The 12788-nt window shown below is 54.0% G+C and overlaps 1 protein-coding gene across 1 annotated transcript; it reads right to left on the bottom strand.

The window, feature by feature from the left end:
• Window positions 1-1836: 1836 nt before the first annotated feature.
• Window positions 1837-12543, bottom strand: PES1 (pescadillo ribosomal biogenesis factor 1). The gene is made up of 15 exons (XM_062589937.1): window positions 12474-12543; window positions 11857-11936; window positions 10239-10392; window positions 9675-9784; window positions 8228-8399; window positions 7865-7954; window positions 6635-6751; window positions 6334-6411; window positions 5802-5891; window positions 5420-5550; window positions 5131-5256; window positions 4746-4930; window positions 4468-4604; window positions 3397-3564; window positions 1837-2649 (listed from the first exon to the last, which is right to left on the bottom strand). Exons 1-15 carry the CDS (start codon window positions 12495-12497, stop codon window positions 2563-2565), a joined length of 1749 nt encoding a protein of 582 aa, XP_062445921.1. The 5' UTR covers window positions 12498-12543; the 3' UTR covers window positions 1837-2562.
• Between the last annotated feature and the right edge of the window lie 245 nt (window positions 12544-12788).

The following is a 12788-nucleotide window of genomic DNA, read 5'->3' as shown; positions in this document are numbered from 1 at the left end:
ACAAGGCTTATGCGGCAGGAGAATCCCTTAACTCGCTCTTTGCTGGAGCCCCCCAACAAGCAGATGTCAAGCCCAAACTGCACAAGCCGGCTTCAAGCAGCCTCTTGCCATTTGTATCTGTGGTAGGATCTCTGTCCACAAAGAAATGGGCATCCCTCAACCATGTGCCTCAACCCTGGGGGCTAGCAAACAGCCCCCAGCTCTTGTACTGCGCCAGCCCTGGGGATGTCTCAAAAAATAATGGGGTCTGCAGGGGCCCAGCCCAACTCCCAAGCGCCCCCAGGTCTGGAGAGGGTCCGTACCACCCCAAAAAGCCACCAAGCATTCCTTCGTCCTAGCGTCCTTCGTTCGATCGATTTGCTGAGAGTCCTTATTTTAGACTCTTTATGATACCCAAGCCTCATTTCCTGTTCGAAGTGCCTTCCCTAGGGTCAGTGCAGGGCAAAGCTGCTATCGTCTTCTGAAAACACCATTTAAGCTGAGCGCTGGCATGCAAACACAGCGGATGTTTGCTCCTGTGAGCCGTTGGTCAGCTTGGCAGCCTCGCGCAGTCCTTTCCATGATCAAATATTTAACCGAGGGAAGTGTTTGTGGACAGTGCTAAACCTTGCAAGAATAACTTGACCCCCTTATCAGTAAATCCCACTCTTTGTTCAGGCTCAGGCAACTCGCTCCTGGCATGAGTATCCTCATGCAAAGGCAGGGTGGTGGGACATTTGGTTGAATCTGCTTTAAACAAGGACTGTCACCCCCCGGGGGCAGTTCTTGTCCATGCAACGCTGCCTCATCACACAGGTGCACAGCAAGGGGAAAAGGGTGTATTAAACGAATCTGGAGCTAGGACAGCTTCGGGCAGTTCAGTAAGCCCAGCTCCGCCTGCATCTCAGAGGTGAGTGCCAGCAGAAGAGACAAGGGAAAGCTGCAGCTCCCAGAGGACTGAAAGGACAAAGCTGCTTGTCCTTAATCTGCTAACTGCTTTGGGAGCTGTTCAGCACCCTTGCCATGCACAAGCAGGAGACCTGGAGGCCAACCCTGTAGTTCCCAGACACTACAGATCAGAGCATTGGGGTTTACACTTGGCAGAAGCATTCTCCCCCCCCTGCCTTGGTCTTCCTATCTGTAGAAAGCCCCTTAGAGGTCAATCATTTCTTAAAAAATGGGTTGGGAAAAAAATCTCCAACTTCTCTCTTTATCTTTTGACTTTTGAGCAAGACAATTTAGTGCTGATAACCAGTGTACTGGTAATAACCTCTTTGTCCTGAAGTGCCTTATCTAGTCTCTGCCAGTATTTGCACTGCAGGTGATTTGTCAACAAAAAACAAGGTGGGGGCTGCAAGGAAGGGCGTGTAAGAGCCTCCAGACCAGACAAAATAGGAATGGAGAGAAACATCTGCCCCAAGGAACTCCTAATTCAATTCCCTGCCTGGCCAAGGTCCTGCACCTTGGACCAGCCCCACAGAGTCTGCTGGGCACAACACCCTCTGCATCAAATGTGCATGAAACCAGTGTTGTCCCACCTGCTTGGAGGAGGGTTATTACAGAGCTGCCTGTTGTAAGGGGATAGGGACTCTGTGCACTGCAACACCCTCACCTCTTCCCTTATTGACAAGCTCTTTGGAGATAATCCAGCAGCATAGTTCCTGCACTGACTTAGAGATGGGGAGCTCTCAGCACCCCAATCCAGCCCAAGATTGCCCCAGGAGCAACGCACAACAGAGGGCAATAAGAAATAAGATGATGGTCACAGCAATACAGGACCAGGGGGCAGATCACTGAGCACAGCAGTCACACTGCCCTGCCATAGCCAGGAGGGAAGAGACGACAAAAGAAACGACCTAAAGAGTCATCTTTTTTAATTAAAAAAGTCTGATAGCAGGAGAAACTGTTTATAATCTGTGTCACTGAAGGGGAGTACAAGGGCCTTAGAGATGCTGGAGGCAGCTCCTGTGCTGAGGAGAGGCAAGGCTCTCCTCTGCTGCAGGCTCCACTCCCCTAAGGCTGGTGCAAGAGCCCTGCTGTTTGCACCAAGCCTCCCTCCCTCCAAGAAACACTGCAACATCCAACCAAGGCAGGCAGCTGCAGATGACCTCCTGCTCTGCTGCAAGGGCCTGACTTTTTCCCCTTCCACATTGTGAAAATTCAAACTGAACAACCCAGTGCTCCCCTTGGCCTCCCCCCCTTCCTCAGACACTGCTCACTGCACTTGCTTGTTAGGAAGCAGAAGTGGCAGCAGCAGCACTAAGACGACAGTCCTCATGCCAGGCCTGTCGCACTGATCCCACTCACAAGCCAAGATGGGCAGCACTGACATTCATTATCTGAAGGCCCGCACAGAGGAGATCTGAGGAAAGGCACTGCAGCAGGTATATTTACAGACAGGGAACATGTTCTAATTTAGCATTTTTTGCCCCAAGAGCAAAGCTGAGGGATTTCCACCCAAACACAAGATGGTCTCTGCAGAGTATGGCCTGGCTACAAGCAGGACCAAGGCCAGTCCAGTCAGCCAGCCTCTGCATGCCGACGACAGGGCTAGCCCCCTCAAGGGGAGCCCTGGAAGTGCCATCATGCCCGTCGTACCTTCTTGCTTTTCTTTTTCTCCTCTTTGATGGCCATATCATGGGCTTTTCTCTTCTCAGCGAGTTTGTTTGCCTGAGGAGAAATGCCCCCCCAAGACACAGTCAGATTAATCTGGAGATGCTGAAGGCTGCTCTGCTCTCAGACCCATCACCCGTTCAACCTGTATGTGGGGGAAATGGACCCATCTACTGCTGCATGTGCTGCAGAAACCCAGGGCAGCCCTAACGCCTTGGCACAAGAAGCAGCATGCAGCATCCTCTCACTAGGTTGGGAGCTCTAGGAGAGCTGTTCTGCCAGGGCCAAGATAGTCCACAGACAGGGTCATGCTTGTGAAGAGCCCTGAAGAGCCTCAGCCTTCCACATCTTCATTCAGCATCAAGAGCAAGGTGGGCCAGGTACACAGAGGGAAACACCAATGAGCAGAGCTGGAAACCCCCTGGCATCTGCAATGTTTACAGTCCTAGTAAAAACAGGGCCAGCCTATGACTAAACAAACTCACTCCAGGTGGCTCCAAGCTCTGTCCAGCCACTCACAGGAGGGCAGGGAGCTGGGCGTGTAGCCATGATTGATGCTCCCTCCCACAACCAGAGCAGAGAAAGGCACACTCTCTCAGAAGCAGAGGCTGTTTCCTCCCCTCAAGGTAGAGATAGATGAGGGTTTAGCAATCAAGACAGCGTAGGCCCAGGCTCACCCCTCTGAACAACTGCAGTCTGACTCAGGACAAGCTAGCACAAGCAAGGGAGTGGGATCCAGGCAAGGGTCCTGTGGCCAAGAACTGTGTGCGCAGCATCACTGCCATGGGAAGATAGCACTCATACCTCTCTGACTTTGCGTTTCTTGCCGAACATTATCTTCTTGTAGAGGTATTTCTCTCTCTTCTTCATCATCATGATGGCCAGACGCTTCTCCTCGCTTTGCTGCTCCTGCTCCAGGCGCTGCTTGTCCTCCAGCCGCACCTTGCCAGCTGTTACCTTCACAGGGAGTGCCTGCAGGGAGACAGAGAGCTCAGGACCCCAGATGCTGGGAGCTCATCCTTCCCCAGGGACAGACATACGCTAGTGTCAAGGAATCAGTCCCATCACAGGGACAAAGACCCTCTGGACAAGGCAGTAGGAGGCTAGCTGCACGACACAGGCCCTGAGTATGAACAGGAGCTGCTGCTCATGAACACAGACTCAGGACATGGAAGTCTGATAGCTGCTGCAGAAACAACATAGCCATGGCAGTCCCATGCCCAGCCCATCAGTATGAGACAGGGGAGTACAAGCAGCCATGACAGGACCAAGGGCCATCCTAACCACATCATCCTCAGGACTCTGTGTTGCCTTAGAGGCCAGTCAGTCTACCAGAAGGAGTTTTGTATTTCACTTGGCTGATGTTTAAAGAGCAGAGAGAACAGATTTCTGCAGCTCAGTGGAGGGTTTCCTGAGCCCAGATGTATCTCTCCGTTGGAGAAGAGCGCCATTTCTTTCTGAAAGCAAGGGTGGAAGCCCTTAGAAACTGAAAAGGCTGGAGGTGTGTCCTCCATGCAAGGACTGCAGTTCGCAGGTGGAGCTAGACACCATCCTCTGGACACCGACAGGGCACTTGCAGGCCTGCAAGTTTCAAGCTGATGCTCAGACAGCTTGGCTTGAGGTTAGGGGCACAGCACGGGCTGCCCAGGCCTCAGCCTCTGCTCTGCTAGAGCCCCACTGACAGCTGAGAGGCTTTACAGTCAAGTCCCAGTCCCTCTCAGCATTGTCCAAGCAAGCAGCATTGGGGTACAGGAGTCCCATGGCACAGAAGGGGATCTTGACCAGGAAGCCAGACAGTGAGCAGAGCGCAGCAGGGACAGCACTCACAAAAGCAGTCTCCTCCTGAGGCTCCCATCTCACTGCCCGGCACAGTACCTTGCTCCGAGTCTTCTGTTCTTCCATCTTCTTCAATTTTGTCTCTTCCTCCTTTTCAGAATCATCATCTTCCTCATCTTCCTCCTCTCCGTCATTGTCATCCTCCTCCTCTTCTTCCTCCTCCTCGCTCTCTTCATCTATGAAGAGACCAGTGTTACCAGCCAGGGACAGTGATAGTTAGAGCAGTGTCTGCTACACAAGCACATACAGCTCTGCCTAGGCAGCAACTGACTGGCTTCTCTCCTCTTCAGACCTTAGGGGTTGATGCCTTCCATTACCTGGGTTCTCGCCTCTCTGCATGGCCAGTAGTTTCAGCTTCTCAGGAGGGATATAGTCTCCTTCCTGCTCTGTGACGAAGGGTGAGAGGTGTGGGGGCAGCAGCACACCAGGGAAATAATCAGCTACGGGGAGGCACAGCTTGGCATTGACAGAATCGAAAACCCACTGAGGCTGCAGGTAATACCTGTGGGGCAGAAGGAACGAGACTGTCTCCTCCTGCCCCTTGCTCTGGAGTCCATGAGTCTTAAAAGACTCCAGCAGAGCAGGATGCCTTCATAATATGACCTGAAGCAGATGGAAAGTGCGGGGCAGCTCCAGGATAGCTAGGTATGCTCACTAACTCAGGCCCCACTTTCTGGGGACAAACTACCAGCCCTCACTTACCTCCCAACAACTTGCTGTTCCACCTGGGGCCTGTCAACAATCTGGTGGGTGATGGATGGGTCATTCACATCGTAGGTGGCACCAATGCACAGAGACTTGTCCCAAGACACGTGGCCCCCGAAGCACCTGCCAGTAAGACACATTGAAGGTTTAGTCAGACTGAAGAGGCCCTGAAGTTCACCTCGCTTGTAGGATGTCAGACAGATTAGTCCCAACCCCCCATCACAAAAGATGGAAAAAGTCAGCAAGGGTAGTAGGGCTGTCAAGGAATAACCCATCCTATACATACCGGATGATAAAGGCCAGTGGCTCTCGAGGCACCTCTCTGTTGAGGAAAAAGCGCAGCCCTTCAAACAGCTTTTTCTGCTTCTCCAGGGCCTCCTGCTCCTTCTTCCTTGCATCCATCTGCTCAGCAGTCTCCTGCTCAGAACAAACTCACTCAGGGCCTCTTCTGCTGGGACCATCTTCGCCCCACACACAACCCCTCGTAAACTCTTCTCTGCCTGGCAGGCCCTTGGACATTGTTCCTCATCCTGATCACACAGGTCTCTCCCAACACCATACCACACAGTGCCAGCCCTTGTTTAAGCATGAGTCCCCCTGCTCAGGCACAGGGCACACTGCGGACAGCATGACAAGGCCCAGGGCTGAACCACCCACCAGGCTCTTACCCCCTCCACAGGGAATTCATCAATTTCTACATCGTCCTCTGGGATTGGTGCCACCACGCGGGCCAAGCTGGCGCTCAGAGCTGACAGCTTCTGCAGAGGGAGAAGACCAAGAAGCTGTCATACCCACCTGTTTTTTCTCAGAGATAGGATAGGACAGCCTCACAGAGGAAGGCAGAGACAATTCCTCACAGCAAAGGATCAAAGGACCCCCCCCCACCCCAGCCATGCAGAAGTTCAGCCTCCTCCATGCACTGGCTCATCCTGCAAGCCCCAATAGTGGGGCTCTGAAGGGTTATCTGTCACACAGGGGGGAGGGCAATGGCCCTTGAAGATGAATACAAATCTGCTCTTGGTCAGTGTGCAAGGGCAAGGAGATGAGGACCAGTCCCCTCCACTCTGCAGGGACCAGGCTCTACTCTGCAGTTTCCACATGTTCAACATCCCAGGCCAGGAAAGGGTCTGTGGTCAGAATGCAAAGGCCAACTGTTCTTGCAGACAGGCTTCTAACTCAAGCCCTGTGGCACCCCCTCACCTCCAGGTAGCTTTCCGAATCCATGGCGTACGCCTCACCCTCCGCAGGTTTCAGCTCAACCTCAGACTGGCCTTCGATCTAGAGAGACAGGTAGGTGGGGACACAGCCCCAAACCCAGAGTTCCCAAACAGCCTCCCCTCTGCCACTCCCTGCTCAGGGCCAGCATAACCCTCCAATGAGTGCTTGCTTCCCACCAACTGCACCAGGCCCTGATGGGCACCACTCCCCATCAGCTCAGAGCAGGTGCCTCCATGGGCCTTGGGCTGGGGAGGCACATCCCCAGGGTGGCCTGTTGACTCACCTTGGGGGGGTAGAGCAGGTTGAGGGAGTGGTAGAGGCGGAAGTTGACGAAGCCCAACAGGGTGGTGTAAAACTCGGTGAAGGTGGCCATCACGCGGTAATCCACGTCTGTGGGATGCTGCAGGCACACAGAAGGAATAAGGATACAATGCTGAAAGACTGGACCACCTCTGTGGGGACAAGGGCCCATTCTCCTGGCACAAGCTCAGGGAATGGGTACCAGCAGGTTGCCCAGCCACAAGTCTCTCGTATCTCTGCTGCTCACTCACTCCCTGATCTGGTGCTGAGAGAGGCAATACGTTCTCTGTATTTCCATTTCCTCATCTGCAAGGGAGGATACTGCCCTCTCCACAATCAGGTCTGTGGATATTTGTGTCTAATGTCAGACCCTGGGCAGGAAGAGATCTCCATATAGCCTGAATTGCTCCCTAAGCCCACACTAGTGCAAGTCCTGCAAGCCCACAACTTCCCCTGCTCAGATAAATGGAACAGCACATCCCATAACGGATGGAGAAGCTAAGAAGAGGTGGGCCTCTAGCTGGGAAAAACATGGGTTCACCCAGGCAATACTGCTGGGGCAAAATGGGGAGGTGACCCCCAGCACAGGCTGTACAGAAAGCCACAGAGCTGGAAAGCTCCATCCTAACCATGCCAACCTCAAGACAAATCCAGAGCAAGACAAGACAGTCGCTGTGATGGTGAACTCACATATGCCACTGATCTTGGCAAAGCAGCTTGTCCTGGCACAGTTTGTCCCACACCTCCTGAATCCCCTCTGGCTCTTGCTGGAGAGCTGGACAAGCCCTGCAGCCTGCTAGGCAGAGCTTGCTGCCCAGATGGGACAGAAGACCTTTCTGGCAGGACATAATAGAACCACCCTAGAAAGGAGGGTGTGGAGTCTGGCTTGCTTCTTCCCTCAGTGCCCTCGGTCTCATTCCTCCAGGTTAATCTTTAATTCTTGAGTTAGGCATATTTTAATAATTGACAGCAAAAGGAAACAAGGAACTGAGGAAGCTGGTACAGCCAGGCACAGGGGACAAGGACACAACCATCCTGGGATGGAAGACAGCTGTGGCCTTTCATAACCCCCAAGCTGACCCTCAGTCTCCACCCTCAGGCTGGGCATAGCCTAATTTGTCTCTTTACTGCAAGAACAGCAAGACACTCCCCCAAACTCTTCCCCAGGCAGGGTGACAGTAAGACAAGGGCCATGTGGTACACAGTTACTCACATCATGGGCGAAGGCATAGGGAGTGATCCAGGTGATCGGCTGTCCCAGCACCTCTGCCTGGTAGTAGATGCCTTTGATGGAGAGGAAGACCTGGCAGGGAGCAGAGCGAGGGCTCAGATGGAGGGGAACCCTGGGAGACCCTGCAGCAGCACTTGGCTCTGCTCCCAGCAGGGCTCATTCTCATTAATCCTTCCATAGCCAGCAGGTTTTTTGGAGGAGGGCATCCAAGATGGTTGTCCAAACCCCTCTCCCTGTCTAAAGCTGCCAGCATAACTGGCCCTGTGCCCTTCTGCAATGAAAGTCCACTGTCCTGTTTCCGCAGCCCCCAAGTTCAGCCCCCATGGCCCACCCCAGAGCTCCCACCTTCCGCAGGGAGCGAGAAGCAATAACGTAGTTGAGGAACTCCACCGTCAGGCGCCGGCACAGCTGGATGGTCTGGACATGGCACTTGCCTGTCCGAGCGAAGGTGGAAAAGAGGAAGCACATGGAGAGGGCATCATCCAGGTCTCGCAGAGCATCAATGAAGGTTGGATACCTATGCCAGGGCAGGAGGAGAAGTGGGAAAACCAAACTCAGCCACAGAGCTACCAGAAACCAGCACCTGCAAAAAGCTGCAGGGGCTGACGGACACCTCTTATTAGGAAGGAAAGGGACCTCAGTGCCACCCTGTAGTATCTGCTTCCCACATGGCCCTCCAAGCCACGGGAATCCACAGGGAGCTCACAATCACCTTCAAAGAGCTACCTAGGGTTATTAAGGATGCTCTGCACACAAGACAAAACAGCCAGGAACCTCCCTGGCAAGGGGGTGACAACACTAATTTGTGCAGCTGCACATACAGTTTCCCCTCCTAGGGAAGGCAACCTTAACCACATGCCGGGCGACAGGGCTCAATGGGCAAGAACACAGCTCTTCCAGGGAGCCTGTGATTCTTGCACTCTCAGTAGGCAGTCTAATATCTCTCTGCAGCTAGGAAGAGTCTAGGTGAAAGCAGGTTTTTAAGACATAGACAGGGACTAAAAGATGTCAGCTGTAGTTGTGTTTAATAAATCTGGCCTGGGCCAATGTCACCTTTCAGGGCTTGAGGACAAGCAGGCACGTGGCCGGTGGTACTGTGAGCTGGCCCATTGTGCTCCTTAGCCGGATAAGAGACCCTGCCAGAAGCTGCACAGTTAAATACTGCGGTCAGCAGGAAAAGCACGGCCTCACTGCTCAAGCAGCAGTCTGGCAGCCAGGTGCAGGCTGCCTGAACCATACAACTTTCAGAGCACAACTCTTTCTGGGGCAGTGTCTGTCTCTCAGTGGTATTTATCGCCTCCCTCTCTGCCTAAGCGCAGCCAGGTCCCAGGCACCACTGGGATGACTAACAAGCCTGCCAGAGCAGGTTCCCTCTCCTGTGGATCCTTCCCTCCTCTCCTATTACTATGATCCACTCTCCACTAGCCCTTACTCCAAGGGCGACCTGAGAAAACACTACTCAGGGAGAGGAGGAGAGCTCTCAGCATCTCGTTAGAGATACTGGAGCCTTTCACAAAGGCCAGGAATTCCCTGCTCACTAATGTTTTGCTACAGCCAGCACACAGCTTGCTGTATCCTCCTCCACTAACTCAGAAACAGCAGTTTACCAGTCAAACAATTCCCAGAACTGCCATAGGAGCTGGAGTCCTAAAGGTGGATGGATACAGCAAAGGCTCCACAGGCTCCAGTTGATAATACTGTTGATAATAATCCTCTTTCGTGAGAATCCTTCTCCTGCACCTCCTCCACACCAATGTCAAGGCTGCAGTGCAACAAGCAGGTGGTGGCTCACCTCTCTTTCACAATATGGTCAAGTTTGTATGTAGGCTTGTTATCTTTCAGCCGCTCCACAGTGCTCCACTCACTCTTCCCATATGCTTTCCGGAGTTTCCGGACAAATACCTGCAGGGCAGAGAGGAGGAGACTTAGGGATTTCTTCCAGGGAGGAGATGGAGGGAGTGGAGGCCTGCCTCACACGGTACAGAAATGCAGCTCTTCGACCTAAGTGCCTCTCTGACGAGCTGCATGAGCTGTTGATCGGTGCAAGGACAGCTTTCAGATATAAGGTGCTGCCGTGCAGCTTCTTGGAGAAGAGCTGGAAGCAACTTAACTAGCTGTTTATCACAGCCAAGCCCCTAAACTTCCCTGCTTCACTGGCACACATGGTTAGCCAGCTCAGCTCTGCCGTGCCTTGCAGAAATAAGCCAAGCCAGCTCAACTTGCAGGGCTGCACTCACCAAAGCTGGAAACAAGGGACAACAGCCTCAAAGTGAGATGATCTCATCACCTCATCTCAGGTACAGCCACAAGAGGCCCCCCAAACACGATCTCCAAAGCTCTCGCACACCATAAATACCTTATACTCCCGGAATTTGTTGACGATGGGCTCATGAAGGAGGAATTTGATATCTTTGAGAAGATAGAAAGTCCTTGCTGCAGTGGAGCCTTTGTTCACCTTCTTCTTATGCTTGGGCTCATGTGGGTAAATCCCCTTCAGGATACAGAGGCGCCTGTTAATGGAGATGTAGATGAAACATGCTGGATCTCAATATCCACTCATCAAGTGAAATAAGATGTAGCAGAGCTTTTCATTTCTATTTTATCCTATGTCATCTGGTAGAAAAGTTTAAAGTGATGCAGAAGCAAAGTTGGGCTGTCTGGGAAATAAAATGTCTCAGATCCTTTCTATAGCACTAAGATGACCCTCACTGTCACATTTCCCTCTCTCAAGGGAAAAGAAAAAAGCTGAACTCCGCAGTCTGAAACACCAGGACGTTTAAGACACGTTACTATGCTCCATTTGCCCTCTGCATCTCCGTGGTCTCAGTATGACACCACTGCACTGGTGTTGGACACATCACCCTGGGAATCCCCCAGTACACACTGCACGACTCTCCCACTGGAATCTCACAACAGTGTATGTGTGTGTGTGCACACGCGCATGTGTGTGTGTGTGTGTGCGAGGCAGGTGGTGTCCCAAGAAGTTTCTGGTGCTGCTTCTGGGAGCAGACAAGATCATTCCATATTGCTGAGCACAGCTGTTGCCCGACACACAGCAGGGGCAGGATTTATCATCCTTCTGAGGCAATCATGTACCTTAGTCTCTTGGCTAAAGCACTGGTTTCCTCTAACCTTGTTGTGCTGTTCAGAGCACCTCCGCAGAGATATAAACCCCTCCGTTTGGCTGCTTTATGCTCCTATAGAAGGACACAGCCAAGATTCGCAGGCTGTGGCCTGTCTCCACAGACATTAGGCACGCAGTGAAGAATTCTGCTTATTTCCTTATCTACTTCCTAACACCTACAAGCACATGGGACTGTCAACTCCTTGGTGCACCACTGGGCTTTGCAATGGCATACACAGAAACATCACCTTCCTGAACCCTTTCTATAGTATTTCCTAGGAGGGATACAAATGTCTCTGAATTGATTCTGAGGGATAAATATGCATTTACCACAAGTTTCCAAATCACATCTGGGATCCCAGGTATGCACAAGCTAAAAGTGTGGATTCAATCTACTTGCTTTGAACAACTGTTTTCACAGAGAACTTCAGAAAGGCCTCTCAGAGGTGACCCCATGTTTAGACTATGAACTTTTATCATTCCTGATATACAGCAGGCTGCCCAAGCAAACACTTGAGTTCAGAGAACATGTGACACAGTTCCTGTGGACAATGTGATGCTCTGCTTTACACACAGAGCCTCAGATGCCCCACATGAACTGACTACGGTTACGTCCACTGCTGGCCAGTGTCCTAGTCCCTGAGCAAAAGACGCCTCTAAAGCTACACACAGACTGAGCAATAAACTCACAGACAGGAAACTCCCTTGCTCTGGGAAGGTGTGTGTGAGAAAAATGAAACTGTGGGACTGCCACAGCTGCCAGGTATGTTATCGGTGAACCAAAGTGGTGCAGTGTCTGCAGGGACAGGCCAGCAGTACCAGGAGCCAGCCCTCAAAGCCCCCAGCATACCTGAAGTCCGGCAGGCTCAGCTGTAGCTTCTTCCGGGCCTTGTTGCGGGTGATGTAGTTGGTGGCTGATCCCCGTTGGTACTGCGGAGAGGGTAAGGGTGAATGTCAGCAGCTCCAGGGAGCGATCCAGGGAGGGACCACGTGGAGCCCGGTGCTCCCGGCACCAGAGACTGCGCTCTGCCCCGCAGAGGCAGCCCGGGGGCCCGGTCAAGCCCCAGGCTGCGCTGCAAAGGCTGCTGGGCCACGTGGGGTGGCACCGGGTCAGGCACCCGAAGGCTCCTGGAGACCGAGTCGGGGGGGGGGTCCCGGAGCCCCCGGAGCTCCCAGCTTCTGGGGGATGGGAGAGCGGAGCTAGGAGCGGGCACCGACGCGACGGGGCCCACGGGGCTCCGGCGCGGGGGAAGAGGGGAGGGAGGGGACCACCGGGAACTGACACGAGGCCAACAGGCTCCGGGGCGGGAAACAGGCCCATCGCATAGCGGCTTCGGGGTGGACGGAGCCACCAAGCACCGGTGTGGGGGCGCGGGGGGTGCCACTGAGCACCAGTGCAGGGGCGGAGGGGGGGGCGGGGAGAGCAGTGCGAGGAACGATCGCCCGCCCGGTCCCCGCGGCCGGTACCTTCTTCTTCTCTAGCCCCCCCATGGCGCCGCCGCCAGCTCCGCGGCCGCTGCCCCGCGTGGCTCTGCGCGGCGCCTGCCCCGCCCCCGCCCGCAGGCCCCCGCGCCTGCCTCGCGGTGCCTGCACGGGGCCGGCCCTCGCCCGCTGCCGCCGGGGCCGCCTCGGGCCAAGAAGGGCCGCGGCGCGCGCAAGGAGCGCGGCGCGGGCGGGTGGCGGTGGCAGCGGCGGCGGCGGGCGCGGACAGGCGAGCGGCGGGCAACCCGAGGGCCGCGGAGCCTGGCGGGAGGGGGCCTGCGGCGCAACGCACACTGGGAT

The sequence above is a fragment of the Rhea pennata genome, chromosome 17 (genome assembly GCF_028389875.1).
Source record: "Rhea pennata isolate bPtePen1 chromosome 17, bPtePen1.pri, whole genome shotgun sequence".
Lineage (NCBI taxonomy): Eukaryota > Metazoa > Chordata > Aves > Rheiformes > Rheidae > Rhea > Rhea pennata.
This window is presented reverse-complemented; position numbering and strand designations above follow the sequence as displayed.

Bases quoted from the DNA above. Each gene is read 5' to 3' on its own strand.
- PES1 (XM_062589937.1), bottom strand. From the start codon at position 12,497: ATGGGGGGGCTAGAGAAGAAGAAG. The intron at 6,412-6,634 runs GTGAGTCAACAG...CTGTCTCTCTAG, and splicing joins ACCTGCTCTACCCCCCCAAG to ATCGAAGGCCAGTCTGAGGT. The intron at 5,551-5,801 runs GTAAGAGCCTGG...TGTTCTGAGCAG, and splicing joins ATGAATTCCCTGTGGAGGGG to GAGACTGCTGAGCAGATGGA.